This window comes from Triturus cristatus, chromosome 8, assembly GCF_964204655.1.
Source record: "Triturus cristatus chromosome 8, aTriCri1.1, whole genome shotgun sequence".
In the NCBI taxonomy this organism is placed as follows: Eukaryota; Metazoa; Chordata; class Amphibia; order Caudata; family Salamandridae; genus Triturus; species Triturus cristatus.
Window position 1 is genome coordinate 202,843,262 of NC_140591.1, and position 22,457 is coordinate 202,865,718.

General features: G+C 46.0%; 1 protein-coding gene across 6 annotated transcripts in view; it reads right to left on the reverse strand.

The window, feature by feature from the left end:
* Nucleotides 1-22,457, reverse strand: part of ITSN1 (intersectin 1) — a 1,732,490-nt gene that overhangs the window by 445,250 nt on the left and 1,264,783 nt on the right. For all 6 annotated transcript variants that reach the window (XM_085621357.1, XM_085621360.1, XM_085621358.1 and 3 more), the window contains one exon: nt 20,540-20,661. In XM_085621357.1, the coding sequence (XP_085477483.1) occupies nt 20,540-20,661 (122 nt within the window). The remainder of the gene's footprint in view (nt 1-20,539; nt 20,662-22,457) is intronic.

The following is a 22,457-nucleotide window of genomic DNA, read 5'->3' on the forward strand; positions in this document are numbered from 1 at the left end:
GGTAGGGGGCACCCCTCGGGAGGACTCGCAACCTGGGTGGCTAGCGTTTTGGGATGTAGGGCCGCTGTCCTCCCTCTGAGTAAGGAGGACATTCTTGTTGTACTGTTGGAATGGCCAAATTCACACAGGCTTCTGTTGGTAAATGTCTATTCTAGACCAGTGAATATCACGCAAGAGTCGCGTACTATAGAGGAGCTTGCGGATGTCCTAAGTGAAATCCCTGAGGGTACCCATTTTTTAATAGGAGGAGACCTAAATTGTCATTTTGAGCCGCTTTTCGGCTCATTGGACAGTCTAGCCCAAGAGGAGGATGCAGTCTGGTCCATACCCCCACTGGAGGCGCCGGGCCCAAGAGCGTGGACGCCCTTGGCTATACAAATAACATCTTTAACCTTAAAATATGGTGTCCGGGCCTGTAATGGTCGGATAAATTCCCTCCAAAATACACATATAATAGAGGGGGTAGGGAATCAAGACTTGATTATATTCTCGTTACATTGGCTTTGTGGTCACTTATCAGAGACTTTTGGGTAACCCCAAGGGTAGATAGTGACCACAACGCACTGGAAATGGAATATGACCTCCCTGGTTATGAGGCTAGGAGGGAACAGAGGGTGACACCTGAGGTGGGATTAGGCCTTACGAAGAACAGACGTAGAGTGAAGTGGGAGAAACTAGCTTCTAAGCCAGAGAAGATGTCCAGGCTTTATGCCCGGGTCATCCCCACACTCGAAAAGGCCCTTGCATTATCAGAGCAAGATAGCACCCAGGACACATATACACTGTGGGGATTGCTGCATGAGGACCTCATTAAATCAGTGTCTGAAATCCTTTTCTTCACCCCCAAAAAGGGCTAACGGACGTACCACTTGTCCCCTCTGGTATAACATCACATGCCGTAAGGCAAAAATTGATCTCCTGGCCTCGATAAAGGAGGGGAAGGGGAGCGAGGAGATCAGGACCAGGCGAAGGGCCTATAAGCACCTGATCAGTCACGCAAAAAGTGAATGGGAGCATGATAAATGGGAAAAACTTACCACCTCACTGGCACGTGGAGATTCGCGTACATTTTGGCGCTATGTGAACACTGGATCTGAGGAGCTGACCTCTGCAATAGAGCCCAACATTTCACCTAAGGCTTGGCAAAACCACTTCCAGTCCTTATATAGTGTAGTCGAAGGTGCACGATTCGATCCTATCCATCTCGACAGTGATGATTTGAAAGGGGTCCCATTTACATTAATGGAGATCCGAGAGGCCATCGGACGGTTAGCATCAGGCAAGGCACCTGGTTTAGATGGCCTACCGGGTGATCTATTTAAACATGAACCTGATGTCTGGGCACCCTATCTACTGACATTATTTAACTCCGTTCTGGGAGGTATGGAGGTGCCAAATACTTGGCTGGGCGCAGAGATTTTCCCAATATTTAAAAAGGGATCGCCCCTGCTCCCAGCCAACTATTGACCCATCGGTCTTATCGATGTTCCCCAAAAGCTTTTTGGCAGATTGATACTTAACCGCCTCCAAAACTGGATTGAAGAACGTGCTATACTGAGCCCGTACCAAGCAGGGTTCAGAGAGGGTGTCTCAACCACAGACGAGATTTTTCGTCTGAACCTTCTATATTGGAAGACCGTGTTAATTGAGGGTGGCACCTTGTACACGGTCTTTGTGGATTTACGAGCGGCATTCGACGTAGTGTCAAGGGATAAACTATGGACTGTTTTAATGGACCTAGGGGTTCCTGCCGATATCTTATCAATCCTGATGAGATTACATCAAGGAAATTTTGCTAAGGTCAGGTGTGGTAGAGGGGGAGTTCTTTTGGATGGTTTCCCCGTTGACGCGGGGGTTAGACAGGGTTGTGTGCTCGCACCAACCCTGTTTTGCCTCTTCGTGGACGGGGTTATTAACCAACTTATTGGGTTGAACAACACTGATGCCCCTAAGCTAAATGGCAGCAGGGTCCCTGCAATCATGTTTGCAGATACCACCCTGCTGCTTTCTAAATCCCCCATGGGCATACAACGGGTGTTGGATGGGTTTTCGAACTTTTGTGTGAAGCGTGGACTGGAAATCAACGCTTCAAAAACTAAGTATATGATTTTTAACCCGCCCTCCTCAACTCGCCCAAATCCGACGATAGGGTCCGTCAGATTAGAGAGGGTCAATACGTTTGATTATTTGGGGGTTACACTTAACCAAACTATGACTCGGGACTCGCACCGAATCATGGCAAATATGAAATTGGCACAGTTAACGGGTGGTATATGCAGGATGACAAGCAGGTCGATTTATAAACCTTTTGGTCCACCCCTGCAAATTTATAAAACACAGGCTAGAGGGGCAGTAACCTATGGGGGCGAAATATGGGGGCATACAGCTGACCAGAAATTGCAGATCACGGAGAATAATTTCATAAGGCAACTGGCAGCATTACCGCCTAGTACCCCACTTCTCCCACTGAGATTAGACCTGGGCCTAAGACCTATTACGGAGGAGTGGGACTCAAACCCCTAACCTTTTGGCTCAAAGTCTGGAGCACGCCGGAATTATCTAATTACAGGGCTGAGCTCGTAGAGATTTTGCGCCTACCCAAAGCGGCACAAATCCCATGGTTAAAGTACATTAAGCAAACTTTCGAAACACTAGGAAGACCAGATTTGTGGCATAATCCAGGAAATGCATGTTGCAGGATCTCACGCAAATCTTTATCAAAGGTTTACTATGAGCACAAGCTACGGGTCTCTATTGAGAGCACACGTGAGGGGTCTTTATCTAACTTCTTCCTTGTTTTCAAAGATTCATATCGTCTAGAGCCCGTCTTTGATGACGTAGGTCCGCCAAAAACAAGGAAGTTATATATGCAGTGGCGCTATGGTACTCTTCCCCTTAGGGCATACACTAATCACTGGACTAAACTCCAGCTCACAGTTCAATGCCCAGCATGTGCATACCCGCGAGAGAATGATCTGCATATTATATTTTTCTGTCCAGCTTACCAAAGACCTCGGAATTACTGGCTTGTCCCTCTCCTCAAAAATTTGGGTTTTAGGAACTACCTTCCAGCATACAGAATTTTAAAGACAGATTCATCCGCCCTAATTGTATTTGCAGTTGCTAAATTCCTAACAGCAATGTGGTTTATCCGTAATCGTTGCATTAAGCCTAATATGGTTATATGAATATTTTTGATGATTTTAACCAGATTGTTTTATCACCTTCTTTTTATTCATCTAAATGTAATCATTTTATTGTGTAATTTATAAATTGTAATATTGTTGCATTCTTTTATGGTCCAAGTGACCGAAATAAAGATTATGATGATGATGATTCAGGACTCGAGCCAGAAGCAAGGCAGGTTTGGAGGGTCCAACTGCCACCAAGGGCAAGCCTGCTGGGATTAGTCCAGATGGAGTGCCTTTAAGCTCTCTTGGGCACGAAGGCACACAAGATGGAGTCAGTAGGGCTCTGAAGAGCTGGAGCATAGCTACATAGAACTCTTCGATCTGATGTGGCATGGCTGTTGGTGCCATGAACTCAGTTTGTGTAGGAACCAGCTGCGGGATCGGCTTAGAAGTCTAGGGGCTTCGAAAGCGAGATAGAGTTGTGGCGCCATTCCAGCACCTGTTCAGGTAACTGCGAGTGGCATGAGGGGGCGAAATCTAGCTTTTGATTTTGGTGCTTTTTTTTTTTTTTAACTTACCTGGTGATTTGGATTGCAACGAAGACCGGATTCTAGAGCGCTTCCTCAACTTTGGGAACGAGATGGAACTTTTGATGCGGACCGTGACTTGGAGTGGTCCTTGGAAGGACTATTTTTATGCTTGCTGATGTAAAGCTTTGCCTCGCAGTCCCTGGTGAAATTCGGGTCTATAAAACACACTATTACTGCAGGCCTTGGAGTTGTGGCTCCACCTCAGAAACCACAGGTATACCATGTGGCGATCTGTCACAGACATCTATTTGCAACAGTCCCTACCGGGCATAAAATCTATTTTGGGGGATGACATTCCTTGCACACTGAAGAAATAGTTAAACCTAAATGTCTCTGAGAGACACAAAGGAGCTCTGGATCCACGTCTTGTGCCTAGGAAAGAAAGGAACTGCGAACGGCATGCAGGGATGGCATCCAGCTAGGCTCTGCATGTCATTTCTGGAGCACAACGGCTACAGTGTAGAGCCGCCCGGTACTGCTGAAACGTTTACGAATCCAGTCTGAAGCCTGGGGAATATTCAAGATGTGAGGAATCTGCAGCTAGAAGTCTCAATCAGAAGCTGGCATTCACCCGATTCAGTGTTAATTTTTTACTTAGTTTGGTGTTTATGCCTCTCAACTTGATGTTAGTACTCATGTAACGTACTTGCAGTAAACAGGGTCCAATTCTAGTATTACATTGCAAATTGGTAGGTATAAAGAGGCACCTGGCATTCAAATACTCAAACAAATAAAAAACAAACAAAAAAAGTCACAGTATGCAAGCATTCTTGGTGGGTAATCCATTGATAAGATAGTGCCCTCAAAATCCTCTGATAATTGCCTACCAGGGACTCTTAATATTTACATTAGCATTTACATTAGAAGCAAAACTTATTTGGCATATAGGGCAACTCGAATCTGTGGTTCTCTGTTTCACCTCCTTCTTCCTAGTTGCTTGGCACAATAATCTGTTTCCTGGTCCTCACCTCTGCTCACCGCTCTGCACTTTTTCTTTTTTTTTTTGATAGGCACATTAGACATGCAAGCTACATTAGCTTCAATCACCATCACATTCCTTTGCGCTGAGCAGTTCCACTGCACTGCTTACTCACAGGGCAAACTTCTATCATAATTATCCGGTGGATGTAATCAATTTACTAAACATTTTCAATCAAGCAAGTAAATCACAATCAGGGGGACAATAATACATATCTAACTCATAATGAAACAAACACTTTTTAACTCATCCTTTTCACGTTAAGTAAAAAAAAATCCTTCTGAATAAAATATTAGAGTTAATTAAGTCACCATATATGAGACACACCTTTTTTATCATTATAGTTTAATCTTAAGAAACATATCAGCACCTTCTTTGTTAACTATTCACAAAGAACCCCCCTATCTGAAAACTTCTCTCCTCTTATGGGGTGAGCTATGTATATTTTATAACATCTACTATAAAACTTGATAAGGCAAGCTGGGCGGAATATCAAATGAGAGATAGTGGTGTAAAAACACTTTGTGTGCAGCATAACTGAGTTTCTGCAGCAACGCCAAACTGATGAGATAAATATGGTAAAGCTCCTTCTACTCCACTCACATAAGTCAGCAATGTAATGCTTACTCAAGGCGAACAATACTATGGTGTCAGTGTTAAACAGGACTGATTCTGTAAACATGAGGAGAATTCAACACCAGAAGTAGCTCAGAAGCACAAGCATGTCCACTTTTATCTGCCTGTTCATAGTCACTGATCACCAGTTAATACCGCACATGACGACCAACGCTTACTGGTTATGACCATGTCACTTTCCAGACTTTCGGTGTTGGGCATGTTTTGACTGTGGGAGACTGACTCTCCACCTTGATGCTCCCATTGACTTAATCCACAGTAAAACTCTTAGAAGCAGATGAGAAAAGCCTCAACCCCTATTAGTAGACCAATTCGATCTCAATTTTATTAATCCAGTCTGGACGACAAGTCATATACTGATGATATCCGTGGAACACAAAAGACCAGTACTCCCCTTAAAACATTGCATGTTATGAAACAATGGGCATGTTAAGTTGAGATGTTTTGCAGGAAAAAAAACTAAATAAATGGCTCAACAACACTGCTTGTATGCAGAAACTCATTCAGAGAAAGAAGTAGAGGGGGTAGTCTGGCTCTGCCCATCCCACCTATGAGGTCTCATGATCTTACACTTGGTGCTCTAGCGAGCTCCAGTTCACGGAGCAGAAGTGCTAGAATCCAAACAGTTAAGACGCACAGAGTAAAAGATATAAAGTACCAAGAAAGCCAACCTAGCCATGTATCATAGGGCCATATTAATCGCAAAATACCAAAACAAAAAACCAAAAAAAGAAAAGAAACAATACTATCAAAGGCTGATCACATAACCCTACAGCCCAGTATGGAACCGGGACTCCGCCAGAGACCAGAGGTCTCTGATCTTCGCCTCTCCCATGTGGTACCCCATCCCAGGAGGGACGCATCCGTCACCACTACGTGCTCCAGTAGGGAGAGGGATCTGCCACTGACCCAATCGCAGTCCTTACCGGTGAGCCACCACTGCAACTGTCTTGCAGTGCCCTCCGAGATCAGGACGTGGTCGGACAGGTTGCCCTGATGTTGAGCCCACTGGAACTTTAGGTCCCACTGCAGAGTCCGCATCCGCCACCTGGCGTGATGTACCAGCAGGATGCAGGAGGTCATCAGACCCAGCAGCCGTAGGGGCAACCTGACCGAAACTCGGGATAAAGGCTGAAAGATCAGAATTGGAGCCTGAATATCCCAAACCTGCTGTTCGGGAGGATAGACCCGAAACTGCGCCGAGTCCAGAACCGCTCCGATGAAAAGGAGCTTCTGGGAGGGACTCATATGTGACTTCGGCACGTTGATGGAGAACCCCAGCGAATGCAGGAGGTCGGCCGTAGTATGGAGGTGGGAGACGACTGTTCGGGGCAAGCCCGCCTTCAACAACCAGACGTCGAGATAGGGGAAGACTGGAACCCCTAATCTGCGCAGATGAGCTGCGACCACTGCCACTTTCGTGAACACCCAAGGGGCACTGGTGAGGCCGAAGGGGAGCACAGTAAACAAAGTGCTCATGGCCTACTGTGAACCGCAGCTAACGCCGGTGGTCCGGCAGGACGGGGATGTGGAAATAAGCGTCCTACAAGTCCAACGCTACCATCCAGTCTCCAGGGTCTAGGCCAGCCAGAACCTGAGCTAACGTCAGCATCTTGAACTTCTCCTTCCGGAGGAAGGCGTTGATGCTCCTGAGGTCCAAGATAGGGCGTAGGCCCCCTCTACCCTTCTTGGGAACCAGAAAGTAGTGGGAGTAACAACCCCGTCCTACTTCTGGGCCAGGAACGCGCTCGATGGCCCCCTTGGTCAAGAGGGCCGTAACTTCCTCCTGCAGAAGTTGCAAGTGATCCCCCGACAGGCGGTGGTACTGCGGTGGCATGGCTGGAGGGGTCGCCTCGAAGGGGAGGGAGTAGCCCCTTCGGACAATTTGCAGCACCCACCTGTCCGAAGTGATGGTATGCCAGTGGATGGCGAACTCTGCCTCCCATTGGCGTGGAGTGGGACTGAAAGCTCAGACTAGGAAGGCTTTGAGGCAGATGCTGCGGGAGCGGATGTGGACTGACCGGCTCTATGTCCCCCTGCACCTGCGTTGAGGCTGGTTCTGCGGCCTGTGGCTAGACGAACGTGCGGGGGCGCCCATTCCTTGGCCACGAAGCATAAGTTTGCTGGCGCTGGGTCGACCGACCCAAGGACTTGGTCATAGCCCTGGAGTACTTAAAGCGCTCCAGAGCGCTATCTGCTTTGTCGCCAAAAAGGCGACGGTCATCAAAGGGCATGTTCATGAGAGTGCTCTGGACATCCCCTGAAAAGTTTGTGGACCTCAGCCAGGCATGACGACGAATCACCACCATTGTTGCAATCGCTCTACCCAGCGAGTCCGTGGTGTCAAGTTCACATCTTATGGAATACCATGGTGCATCACGCCCCTCAGCAAGAGCCTGGGCGAGCCGTGTCCTGGCCTCCTCTTCAAGCTGGGGCAGCACGTCCGCCACCGTATCCTACAGAGAGTGGGTGTAACGGTCCAAAAGGCATGCAGTATTAATGGACCGCAACCCAACACTGAGGGAGGAAAACAGTTTCTTACCAAACTGTTCCATCCTTTTGGATACCCGGTCCAGAGGTGCGACGGGAAGGCGGTTTGGGACAAGGAGGCCTGGATAACCAGACTCTCAGGGGTGGGGTGTACGGACAGAGCAGGGGTCGCCCGGAGGTGGGCGGTGGCGCCGGGCCCAGTTCCGATCCACAGGAGAGACTGTGGAGGGCTTGGACCAAGTGCCCATCAGAACGTCGGTGAGGGCCTCATTAAACTGCAGTAGAGGCTTCGAAGAGCTTACTGGCGGTTGAAGCACCTCAGTGAGGAGGTTAGTCCTCACGGCCGCTGCAGGGAGCTCCAGGCACCACAACATAAGCAGCACCCTCCTCCATAGCCACGGAAGGAGGAGATGAAACCAGTGTCAGGCGAAGAGTCTAGACCACTGGCCTCCCCCAGCTCATCTGCCCAGTCCTGACTTAACTGGCACTACTGTGCCAGAGGGTCCTCAGACCCCTCCCAGTCGTCCCCTTCATCCGTGTCCTGATAAACAGGCAGAAATGACGGAGCCGGGTCATAGGTGAATTCCCCACCCATGAACGCCGGAGACGGCGCCGCTCTGACGCCGGACCCGGACTGAAACCAGGGACGGAGTCGTCCGCGGACGGCGCCGGGAGCAACACCATTGGGGTCGGCGCCAGCGGAGGTGTCGTGAGGTCAACTGGGGTTGACTGGGATCCAGGCCTGGATCCTACGGGGGCCTGCGGCGTCGGGACCGAAGTAGACAACGGCGCTGGGGCCGATACCGCCGGCTCGCTAGGACCCCCAGTCGGACCTGCGGGGCCCGGAGGCGCGCCGGCAGGCCTAGACGGCGGGAAGAGAGTCCTCATGGCCACGAGGAATTCTCGAATCTCGCCCGGAGTGGCATGAAGCCCAGGGACCAGAGGGTGTGGGGCCGGATGCGACTCCTGCAGCGCCGCGCGGGTGGTGCCATCCGAACCCATGGCCGAGTCGTGCGACAGGCGAGGGTAGTCAGAAGAGCGATGTCGCTTCTTCGACTTCTTTTTGCCATGCCTCAACTTACCTGAGTGCAAGGACTTGGATCCAGACGAGCGGTGATGTCTGCGGCTCCGTGACCTGTCCCTCGACTTCCTCCTCGACCAGGACCTCGAGCGGACCGGACTGCCGGATCTCGAGGAGCTTGTGGGACCGCTCCCACCTAGCTTTCGACGTCAAGGCCCGGCAGTCGGGGCACGACTTGTCATCGTGGTCGGCCCCAAGACAGTAGAGACACCAATGTGGGGATCAGTAACCGACATCAGTCGGTGCCAGACGTCACACGGCTTGAACCTGGGCATCCCTACCGGCACCAGGAGTCGAAGTAGAGTCAAAAAAGATAGACAAAATGTCCAAAAGGTTAGTCAAAAAATGATTAAGGGTATGCTCTTCCTGGATCTGCGCTTGGTGACGCGGACAAAAGAAGAACTGACGTCAGCACGCGAGGGCATCGTCTAAGTACTCCAAGGACATCATCCCGGCGATCACGATGCGGACGACGGACGCGGAGCCGCAGTCGACGCCTACCGACACGCAGGGGTACTGCTGTCGAAAAATCTTTCTGAAACCTGCCCGACGCCTGGGGATATTCTAAGGTAATGAATCTAACGTGTTTCTTTCAGATATAGTTTGATAAGATGTTACAAGGCCAGAGCCCACAGTTTAAAAAAAATGAACCAGCCCCGTTGTATGGGAAGCACGAAAAATTGAATGGATAAGCTCACCAAAATGTTGTGGGAGGTCAGTGTTTAAAAGTGCTTGAACTTCCGTTTGTGTATTAGCCACCTGCAGGACATAGGTCTCACGGGCATAAGTGAGAGAAACCTCTTTCTGGGACAATAAAGCTCTTATTCGGCTCAGCTTGTCGAACTCTGCCTTTAAGGTCGGAATGGAAGGCCAAATTGCGATATCAGGACTCCCACGAGGTGGAGAAAACAGCACATTTTTGCAGCAAACCACACGTTGTGACACAGTCATAATGTACGGTATGCCTATTAACATGCCACAGCATTTTTCATTATTCAGAAGTAAATAACTGCCGTCAGACAGCAGTGTGAATGTTGGTTTAATCGAGGGGACGGGTTTTCCTTTTAAAATGCACGCTAAATTAGGCGCATCTAAATTACAAGCACCGTGCAATTGTATATTTTTGCACACAAGGGAGTGTCCAATGGAAGAATCGCAAGATTCACCAGTCAGATACACTTCTGTGTCATCACGCAAACATCTAAACGTGAAGGGGAGTGACCAAACTTCATGAAGGAACGAATTTTGTAACGGTTCATAGCGGCCTAGCGGAAAATGTTTCATGCATGATGTAAATTTAAATAAGGAGAACGGCAGTGTTATAACCCCGTGAGCGAGCCAAACAGCAGAGTTTGTTTCCACTACTGAGAATGGTAAAGGGTCTAATTTTTCTATTTGTAAAATGGTATAAGTGGCATCTTTCATGGACATAGACTGTTGTCTTTCAGTCAAATTAAAAGGCAAAAATTAAGAGGACGCGTTTACATAGTCCCATGGCACTCGACTCATTAAGCGTCTGCAAGGTCCATGCTAACTGCATTATAGAGAGTAATTGGTTCTGATCATGATATAACACAGATACATCACCCTGTACAATATCAGCAACAGAATAAACAATAATGTCCAATGTGTATATCCTGGATGAAAGGGTATTAATACTGTTATCTACCACAGCAACAACATTTTCAAGATTAGCTCGGTCTATAGCCCTTAAACGTGAAGCGGCTTCAATTTGAGACAATTTGCAAATTTCATTGTAAACTGCATAAAACCATCGTTTAGGCCTAGGGCCGACCGGGCCTTTTATGAAATCTGATAAATCCACCTCTTTTGATAACATTTACAAATGCTGTTTAACAGAAGCTAGGGTAGAGTGCTGTAACCAAGTTTGACCTACTTTTCCACCAGAATACGTTGTAACTGAATGTGTAGTTGAAAATCGTGGATCAGGCCTATCCTGTGTGTAACCTGAAGCCCTGTTATGGGAACGCATTTGGCATGCATTTGTACTGGTTTGCCAAACCAACCATCCCATATAGTCAAGATTCGAGATATTAATGTTACATTTGTAAATACAGACTGCAACTCCTCAAATGTGTAATTGGTAGTAACATTCCAGTCTGGATATTCTGCAAGGGAAGGAAAAGCAGGAGCCTTCAGCTGTTTAGCCGTAGCTAAACCCAGACAAGTAGTCTGATAGATAGAATTGTTCAAAAACAGTATTTGTGTTGGTATAAGACATGCACGATACAAAGCTTCCGTGCCTTGCACATGCCAGGTTTTTGAACCCCAAATTGATTTCAAGTCAACTGTATTTTTCCAATGATCATAGCCACCCATCGACAATTTAAGGATAAAAGAATCAGAGTATAACAATTTAGTGTGGGCAAGCATAACTTTCGTATTTGATTTAGAATTCAATTTAAAATACTAAGATTCAGGGTTTGATTTATCAAAACTCGTAAAATATGTACATTTATTCAACAGGGTCTTAGAACTCCCTATCGGTGGGGCGGGGCAATGTTCCCGTGGCGTATAATTAAAAACAGCTCGAAAAGTAGTTGCTTTGTGCAAATAATGATGGCATATTGCGGATAGCAAAATAAGTCAGCATAATTCAAATACAAGTCCTCAGCATCAAATGCTGCATAATATTTTAAATCTGAAAACAGATTGTATTGCTCGCACATCCCAGTCATCTGAGCATATGTTATATTTAACCACATCACCCATTGAGACACGAAGTACATTTGGAACTTTTACAATCTGTCGGACCATGAATTTGAAACGGGACTGTATCCCAAACTATGCCATCCGTAACTGTCAAGGCTGTAATGTTGACGAAAGTCAGGTCCCTTTTCATGACGTGCGATGAAGAATGCGGGGCCAAAGTTCCATCTACTAGTTCTACAGCAGAGCGTTCTTTAAGGTATTGTCCATTGATCAAAAGAAAAACCCAGTCAAAAACCCAATGGACATGAATAAAAAAAAATAAGGGTGAGCACCAGCCAAATATATATCCATGGGGGAACCAAATAAACGTTTAAACCAGGAGATAAAAATTACAAATTTTGATGGGGTCAAAGTCGATGTTGAATGAGAGTCAAAGGAAAAAGGCGACTCGTTCCTGGCTGTAGCATTTAACCCAGGCAAAGATTCACTTGTAGTGTAAGTATATTCTGGTTCGTCATTAGCAGCTAAGGACTGTAGTTCCAGCAAAGGATTAGCAACAGAGTCCATCTCTATGGCAGTCTCAGGATTTCCTGGAATAGTGGCATACGATGAAGCTGGAGGCAAACTATTCAGAATCGGCCAGATGTTGTAGCTTGACATTGTCAATTGAGACGTATCTGTTGTCTTTGCGACCAGGAGTGGTGGTAAAATTACTGTACGAGTTCCCTGTACGCCCAGCACTGGAACCGCAGCTCGATAGGATGGACCAAATTCTCTTTTGTTCTCCACCTTCTCCCTGACAAGTTCTCAAACTTTAGGCAGCCAGCCGACCACTGGAATCTGCAGTGCACCATCAGCGGCGGCAGGTAAACGTTCTTTTGCTAGACTGTCTCTTATGACTTGTAGGTTCTGTAATACACCACAATGTTAATCTACGTCAAAAGGGACGGCTTTAACTGCCAAGTCTAGACCATCAAGGTCTGGCACAAACATTTTCATGCTAAAGAGCAATTCGTAAGGGGCCCGCCCACCCAGAGGTCTTCTAGGGAGATTATTAAGTGCACTACACAAATGGGCGAGCTAGTTCCGGCCAGTGCCTAGAACTCTTGCTTTAAGTCACGGTTCATTCGCTCCACAACGGAATTGCCCTCAGGCCTGTATGGAGATGAAAATTTGACCAGCACCCCCAAAGACCAAATGGATTCTTTGTACGCCTTAGAGGCGATCGCCAGACCCTGGTCCGAATGTAAGGTGCCCACTGCAAAAATTCCCACAAAGACACGCAGATCCCAGACTACAGTTCGAGCGCCAGCGCTGCGTTGTGAACAGACCAATAGAAAACATGTGGAAGAATCAACTGCAACTAAAATGTATTTAAATGCAGTATCAGAAGAAATTGGACCGCAGTGATCCAAATAAACACAAGCAAATGGTCTATTGGATATGCATAACGGTGTTTGCGGTGGTCGGGTCACCGTAGAGGGTTTGATTTGCTGACAAATTTCACAAGAACGCACATAAGTACGTGTTTGTTTATATAAGCCACGCCACCAGTAACGTTGTTGCAAGATACTTACTGTAGCAGACACACCAGCATGCGCAGAGGCCATGCCCTCGTGTGCTGCAATTAACAGTGTAAGCCTGCGGTCCGCATTGGGAATCAACCTCTCACCAACGTTATTAATAGTCATATAGGGAACGTTATCAGGGTTTAAATTATAAGAGTACTTGGAAGGGAATCCTTTAGGATAATTACTTCCCTTCTCTGTAGCAGCTATAGCTGCCAAAATGTCATCATCAATCTTACTCATGGATCTTGTAACTGCTGCTACTAAGCACATGTCCACTGCTGACTTAGCTGCTTAATCAGCTAAGCTGTTACCAACCGCGTGTACTCCTACACGTTGGTGGCCAAGAGTATGAATTACCTGTGTGAGTGGCTGCCACTAGAACCCATAGCATTTTATGCTTGTCTTGCCTTTCGAATCATGGTAGTCATTCTGAGACCAAAAGAATAAATTGGCATTAAAAGATTGTACACAGTAATAAGAATCGCTTACAATTAAAGTAGTCAAATCAGGATCTGCAAACTCCAGTGCGAGCACCAAAACACGCAGCTCGGCCAGTTGGGCAGTACAGTCACCGAGGGCCTGTGTGTGAACCACACTGGACTTAAACTCGCTGTTCACTATGGAACCAGTCACAATCGCACAGGCTGCAGAATAAGAATGTTTAGATCCAATCGCCGGTTCCGCCGAACCGTCAGTGTAAATAATACAACGGTATTCCTCGAGCGGGCGCATAGACAGAGGAGCTGGATGAACGAATTCATATTGCAACGACTCCGGAGTCTGTAACGAGGAATCATAGATAAATGTGACATCTGGGAATATCAACGATGTAGCCCATTGTATCCAGTGTGGATGTACAGCTTTGGAGTTAGGAACACTCGCCTTTGTCACTGCTTCTTGAGCAGGATATAGTGTTACCACCAACATGCGTTTTCCTTGCGCCAGGGCGCGTTCTTTTAGAATCGCCATCTGGACTGCCGTCAAGAGTTTTTCGACTGAGGAAAATCTCTGTTCTGCTGAAGTGTACAAGTGGGACTTATAAGCAATAGGGACCGTTTCTCCCTCATTAAACGTCAGGTATGTGAAACCCACCGCGCCTGGGACAATTCTTATCACCAGGTTGGTATGATTGTCACGGGTTAACAAGAGTTGAGAGTCAAGCAATTCAGACTGCAAAGACTGCAGTATATTTGTATGTTCCAGAAGCCATCATGCTTTCGCAAATGTTGGTTGTATCAAAGCATAAAGAGGCTTGATATAGTGGGCATACTCTGTTACGTAAGTACGACCAAAGTTCAAGAAACCCAGCAAAGATTGTAATGTTTTCAGGGTTTAAGGAGGACGCAAACGTGTGCACTTCTCCAGGAAGTGCGGTCCCAAACCACGTCCATGATTGAGCTCGTAGCCCAAGAACAACACAGCAAACTCAGCAATGTGTGATTTTGCATAATTAAATTTATAACCGTAGTCCGCAAACTCCACAATGATGCGGTCCACGCAACAAAGATGCAGATTTAACTCGTTGTCTGTGAGATAAATGTCATCTACATACAAATATGCTTCAGGGTCGATTGTGTCTCACAATGAGACCACACATGCGGCGAAAACACCCGGGCTGTTTTTATAGCCCATCGCTAATCTTGTAAACTGCTTTTGTTTACCGCCGTGTGTAAAAGTTGTCCACTGACTTGACATGGGGGACAGATTGTGGCTTAAGAAGCCATTGGATATATGTAGCGTCATTTTATATTTTTTCAGAACTAGACTGTCCTCTAGGGCAGAACTATGGGTATTGTGTACCGCATTTGTCTGACAATGTGAGTTCAAATGTCAGTAATCCATAATTATGCGGTACGACCCGTCCGGCTTGGTTACGGTAAAAAGAGGGTTATTCATAGGTGATACACATGTCTCAATTACCCCCTTAATACTCCAATTGGTCTAGTATCTCCGCTACAGGAGCTTTTGCTTCCCTACAGATAGGATATTGGGGCTGTGCCTGTGGCATGGACCTTCTAGAGTTCTATATGGCCGATATACAGCAGGAAGGGTGGTATGGCTGTATTCAAGCCACAAATTATCTGCCCCATCAAATGCTGGAAATGTCACCCAGGAATAAATCACCTCAAATGTGTAAACTGGGTCGGCTTGGACCACAAAGATCAGATTGACACCAGCATCCAGCACTCCACATTCTTGCAAATGATGCCGGTTTGCCACGCGGCTGTGCGCCGCTAAACTTGAAAAGAAAACACAAATTAAAAAGGTGGCAAGACAAAGTTGGGTTGTAATTCAAAATACGAATGATACCTTTTTGTATATTTCAAGCTTGAATCACCTATAAAAGTGACAATATAGGCAGGTAAACTGTCACCACTGTATTCCGGAAACAGAGGGGATTTTGAACAAGTACTGAGAACTATTAAAGTGCCTCATACATAAGTACCAGACCAAACGTTCGGTGCGCCATGCTGCAGGGATTCTGCACATACATAGAACTCTTGCACAGGAAACCAGGACTTCGGTGTATTGTAGTGTACCAAAACATGCCTCAGTGCCCAGAACCCCTATCCGGCTAGCTATAGTATCCCATTTGTTCTCCGTACTACAGCGGAGCTACCAATGATTGGATATCTAGAACATGCCTCTCAGAATTCGTGGGAACAAGACACTCTTTCGCTTAGACACTCATACCTGTTCACAATGTGAGTAACCAGAGACACTGTATAGTTTAAAATGTTTATTTCAACTAACGTGCTCTGTAATGCAGTACACGTGCTAACACTTGCAAAGAAATGCATAAAAACAATATAATCAGCATGGTTACAATGCCATATAATACGAACGGGGACACCATATTATAATGCCAGTGGATGAAGCCATATAGTGCTTTACCACCCTCCCCGTGCTAAAAGCTAGGTTTATTATATCAGTGGAAGACCTCTGGGCTTGGACAGCGGAACCCCCTACCTGAAGTCTTAGATGATAGGATTTACATCTCCGGACAAGCACAGCTCTTCCTCTGGAAAGGTTTTCTCCAAGTGTTGATAACTTGCATCTCGTGCAATATTAAAAGCACCCGAAAAGTCAGAAGCGCAGCTGTGTTCCATGTTATGTCTATATGTGTGTGGGACGGACCAAAGCCGATTAACCAGTGGAGTTGTTTTCTGGCCTTGAACACGATCTAAAGACGAGAACTCAGAGCACAACAGAAATAGTGAAAGGCAGAGTTCCCATGTGAAGCAGCACAAGCAAAAGTGTTTACGGTAACCAAGGCATGTAGTGTTGAGTGCATAAGCGGCAAGATGGCGGTGATGCAAAGCACGGACTAATACTAATTTAGCAACGGCCGCTGGCAACCCTAAACCCTCACAACACCATATATAAAGGTATAACTAAGCTTAGAAATGGCTGACAACAATTTTAAACAAAGGTATGGAACTTAATTATTTTTTTAACTGGTTTACAGTAAAAATTAGCTGGGTGTATTTTTATTTAAACCAGTGAACCACTTGGGGCCTAATTACGATGAAGGTCGGATCAGCCGCGGTTGCGGTCCGACCGACATCTACTGTTGCGATCTGACCGACATTTACTGCTGCGGTTCGACCGACGCATTACGATGCGTGCGGTCGGAGGCAGCAGTCGGAGTGACCGACCGATGCTTCCCGACGGGCTCATGGAGCCCGTCGGTCAGTCGGAAACTAGCCATAATCCATTAAGGACAGCGTTTCTGCCGTCGGGCTTATGATGTCGGGTTCAGATAGCCATTCCATTTCGGCCTTTCTGACATGGAAAGCCTGTCGGAAAGCGTCAATGGGGGCCCCTAGCAGGGCCCCCTACACTGCCCGCATTTGGGCCTGGGGGTAACCTATGGTGCCCTCTTTAACATCCCTGCACCGTGTGGTGCAGGGATGTTCACAAACTTCCATATCTCAATGGGAGCTTGTGCTACGGGCAGTTTCCATCCGTCGCACAAACTCCCATAGAGAAATCGAAGTTTCTGACTGCACTATGTACGCTCGCATCGTAATTAGGTGTTCAGAACCGCTGACCTATTGTCGGGTGGTTCACTCAATAAAACGGTGACAGTCGGCGGCAACTCAGAGCAACATCGTAATGTGGGCCTCTGTGTTTCTTTGTGACATTAGCACCTCTGTAAGGCAGGCAAGGGTTAATGGGTGCAGTTCAGAGAGCAGAAGATAAATTCCTGCTAGGCCGTACGCACAGATGAAGAGGAAGCTGCAGTGGAAAACGAGGAAGCTGTCAGCGGAATGGAATAAAAACACCCAGGAAATCAACCTACAAATGTAGGCGATGCCATGCACCGGAAAGAAAATGCAAACAAACGCTTAGTGGGGCACAACGTGACACCACAAACACCGGTCATCCTTGCTCCTAGACTAAGAGGGGCAGAGTCCACCCTCTAAAAATAGCCGCAGGCTCCGTCAATAACTGGCCAGTTCTGAGGGCCAGGCTGTCTGTCATGACTTATTATTTATTGATTTTACAGCTCATATAGCGCTAACTCGACCTAAAGGTATTGGAGCACTTTACATGAGCACAAGTTACTTTACACAAGGACTCGTTTTTTTCAGGCAAGGGGAGAGTAAGTGATTTGCCCAGAATCAAAGAATGTTGAGTCGACGTTGAGACTTGAACCTGGTTCCGGAGATCCAATGTCAGCAGCTCTGTCAGCTACAACACCTTCTCATGACACACGATTAAGCCATTTCATAGGCACTTCTGGAAACAGGTGATAAAGTCAGTTGGAATTAGCTCAGTTATTCTCATTATCTGTTGTGCGGCTTAATTAACTTGGGCTACCCCTTAGAGCACTTGTACTTTAACTAAGGACACAGACATTTACATGGTGCCAGAAACAAACTAAAACAGAAAAAGCAGCAAAGAAGCAGGATTTAAACGATTTTAATTCTAAAGCCTAGCTCACAAGCTGTTGTCCAGTTACCATATCGGATTTGTGGGTGCCAAAACCATGCAAGGCGAGACAGAATGTAGCAAACTACATTCTCTGTGTCTACTCCCACTACCTTATCGAGATCGGAGGTGGTTTTGTGTGTGGTTTACACTGGGAGCGAGGCTGGCAAAGGCAGTTCCTGAAATGAAGAACAGACGCTGTTGCATTTTCAAGCAGGTGGGGGGGTTAGAAATGCCTGTCTGCAACCGCCTTCGAGGAAAGTATATAAAACTAACAATGCTGGGAAAATAAAAACTACGGCTGTCTAAGAGCATACGTTGATCACAACACCTAGTTTGAAGGGAGTTAGGGGGAGGGAAAGATGTGCGTGCGATCAAGTTTTACGGAACATTAGCACTGAGATGGGGAGTGTGGGTTTCTCTGGGGCGAAGGTTAATCTGACGCAAGAGTGCACGCTGCAAAGGATACGGGCAGGAGAAGAAATCGCTAGAAATCCTTCATGTGATTAACGCACATAAATGGTGTAAACAAACAGCTACACAGGGGTAGGTGGGGGCAGGCATGCAGAGGCATGGGAGGAGGTGGGATGGATGAATGCTGCAGGCAGACCGGTAAACAGTAACATGAGGAGGAAACAAAGAAGAAAATAGTCCCACAAAACGAACAAAAAGAACCAAAGTGTTAAGATACAGTACATGGTTGGTGCTCTCTGGGATGAAAAAAAAGACAGAAGGGAGGGGCAAAGAGGAAGGATTCATCACTAGCAATAAAGCATTTTGAAAGGAAAATTCAAGTAACAAATAAAAATCAATGGGCGGGATGTAAGCCTACAAATTGTATACAACAGGTCTCGGATTTTACCTTTCTCAACATGGTTTAATTAAAAAAAAAAAAAAAAAAAATGATTTAGAGACAAGTCAACGTTCACTTCAATACTGTACGACCTTGCAAAAACATGGGAGTTGTAACAACTGATGGTTATGTTGCTTCTGTCTTTAAAGATGATATGAAGTCTAAAAGCACAGATACAAGGCATAAAGGTTTGAAACTCTTATCTGGTTGTGATAAAGAGTTCAGTTAGTTCTTCTGCTGCTACTGTCATAGTTTCCAATTCTAGAAGGCCTGAAAGTATTTTAGCTGAATATTTAGTGTCAAACAGTTGCATTTGATAATAGACAAATGTTACCCATATGCTAACCATGACAGATGTAAGGAGGCGATACTCAGAATATACTGAAGTGTGACTTGTTTTTAAAATTCTTCAAAGTCAGGGCGCTTCTAGTGGTTCAGTGGACTAATGCAAACACTCCATAAGTCTCTGTTTGACCACATGTCTACAAGATCAAATCACAAGCGGTCCACTGTGCTTTTCATCCTTTTGCGGTAGATGAAATAAGTACCACTGAGTTCAGTAACAAAAAAATGTTCTTATTGAGCGCCAAGATGTCCCAAAGTCCGCTTTACAAATACACATATTATGGCTTATCTATTTAAACCTAATATTGTTCTTCAGCTCTACGAGCACAAACAGATTAAAGTGATGCTTTCAAGGTCATCAGAGCAATCAGTGCCTGATGGAAAGTAAAGTGGAAGAAGATCGAAGAAGGTCAACCATTAAGCAGATAAGCAGAAGAAGGGTATGCCACACGAGGGCATACACGTAAACAAGTGGGATCCAGCGGTTGATTTTGTTTTCTTTTAATTCCTCATACTTGAAATATGCAGATGCAACATCAACTAGTCAGCTCTTGCAATAGATACTTAATGGATATTAAAAGCAGTCGCAATGCAAAGTTATTTATTGATGGAACAGAGTGGTGGTAGTCGCACCCATTTCTTGTCTCTGGATTATGCTCATGTACGTTTACTTTCAAATATCTCCTATTTATTCTTTCATGTCAGTATTTGCTACACCTGATCTAGCTCCAATGAGGAACCGAAAGTTCTAAAGAAAATATTTTATTGAGACAGGAGTATGTGTGTGTTTCCTTCAAAAACCAAATTACAGAAATCTTGATGTGACGGAGAGGGTGGGTGAAACTGAAGTGTCTAATTTTTCTTTTTTTGACTTGTACAGCTTGGGTGCATAACTTAATTGCTTCTTTGCAACAGCTCACTGCATAGGCTGATGTTTACACTGCATATATTTACACATTTTACATTTTCCAGTTAGCTTAACCTAAAAAGTGATTCAAAATCTCTTAGAGGTGTTTGAATTTATTTTAAACAATAATGTACAGAAGGCATCCTCCCCACCTCTATGCCACATGTGGAATAGATTAGATGAGTGCAAAAAATTCCATACCTCTTGACCATACGTTTTTGTTACAGAGAACATCCAAGTAAGGGGTGTTAAGAGTATTGTAGTTGGTTGTACCCATAATAAATTGCACATATATGAAACCCACAAACATCTACTTGGGAAAACACAGAAAAATGAAACAACCACCTGTAGCTCTCCTTCCCACCATCCACCAGGATTTTTCTTTCTGATGAGAATCAACTGACCAGGAGCCAATGTTAATTGTTCAGGGCCTGTTGCTGTATATGATGCGATAACTTGAGCTATTTCTGAAAAGATGCAAAATAGGAAACAATTTAGTACACTAATATAAATACAAGACACCGATTTAAACGTTCAAAAAGACCACATGTGTACAGTCTATTCAAAACATTTCCTAGACATCAGAAACTCAAGTATGGAAATGTCAATAAAATGATTAAACCACACAATTCACCTAGTCAAAGTACAACCTATGCTACTGAGTTCTACATCTCTGCTGCTTACATTAAGAACACATACTTTCCTGAATGGAGGTGTAAAGGTGAATGTTGATAAAGGTTGAACCACAGGTCAAAGCAGCCTCTGCTAGCTGCTTTGCTATGATGAAGTCACTGAGCAGTATGCTATATTTGGTTCCTGTGACATCTCATAATACCATTATTTATGCTCTAGTCACCTCTACATTGGACTACAACAGTCTCTACCTGGGTTTGCCAGCTTACCTTCTGCAACAATTGCAGATTATCCAAAATGCAGCTGCGCGCCTCGTTCTTAAGGTCCCTGTAGGAGAGTAGGGTCTGCTTTCTATGTTCACCCCCACTTTTTGCTTTTGCTTCACTGGTTTTCGACTTAGATGTGGCTGTGGGCCTGCTAATCAGACCCACAGCCCAGCTGTTCTCTCACTAAATTCACTATGTACTTTAGGTGCATAACCCAAAGGGGAAGGATCACCTTTTAGGGCCCTGTACAGTGTACCTTAGGTACCCAGGGCATAGGTGTACCCTAGGCCTACCAGGGGCTGTAGCATGTATTATGCCACCCCTGGCTGGCCTTCCATTATGACACAACTGGCTGATCACTAAGCTGGGGCAAGGACGTGTAATCACCCCTTGCTTAGGTGTAGTATTCCTATACCTACCTTATATATAGACACATGGGTAACCTATCAGTCACTCCTATGGCAGGCCTTAACAATCCTGGAGGCAGAGTGCTTGGTAACATGTGAGATGGTGCTCTAGCATGAGCTGAGCCTGTCTGCAGCTTTCGGAACCATGTCCTTATAGCTGTTCTATGATATCGCCTACCATATACTCTTAAAGTGCCTTATAATCTTAAACGGTTATGGTAACTATAGTTTGGCTTTATCAAAACATGTCGTGTAAGGTGTCTAACACTTTGGAATAATACCCCCATACCATTTCTGGCGGTGAGGATAGTATTCATCCCTTCTAGAGGGAGAAGACATGTTGAAGACCTACTACCTGGTTAAAGTTAACCAGAGCCCCAGCGTCACAAAATGGACGCTGCTGCCACAGACACGAGTCTGACCTCCTGCTGCTGGGAGACCTTCCAGCGAGGGAGGCTTGGACAACAGGCTTCCTGCCTTGGGAGATGCTAGCACCACCCTAGACAGGCCTTAGTGTATTGGGGCAGGGAGGGATGAATGAAACGAGACACTGCCTGGGGCACACAAGGTGTCCCATGCATAGTCCAGTTCAAACCGGTGCTGGGGCACTCCAGCCCCAGTCCTGGCACGAAACTGGACAAAGGGAAAGGGGTGTAACCACGCCCCTCCCTGGTCCCACCCATAGGAGGGACCTGGCAGGTAACCCAGCCCCCCAGATTAGTATAAGAGTGGGAGCTGAGTCCCTAGGATTTTGGATTATCCTGATAAACTGAACTTGACCAGAAACTCTGGACCTTCCGACATTCGACTACGGAAAAAGACTGAAGAATCTCCCTTGTGGCCAAGGAGTGACCACCCTGTGCAAACAGGCACCATCAAGCGACCTGCCGTTTGCTTTGCCCGAAGTTCTACGAGGAACCGACTGCAGAGCCCGACCAGCTCCTTGACTTCCAGACT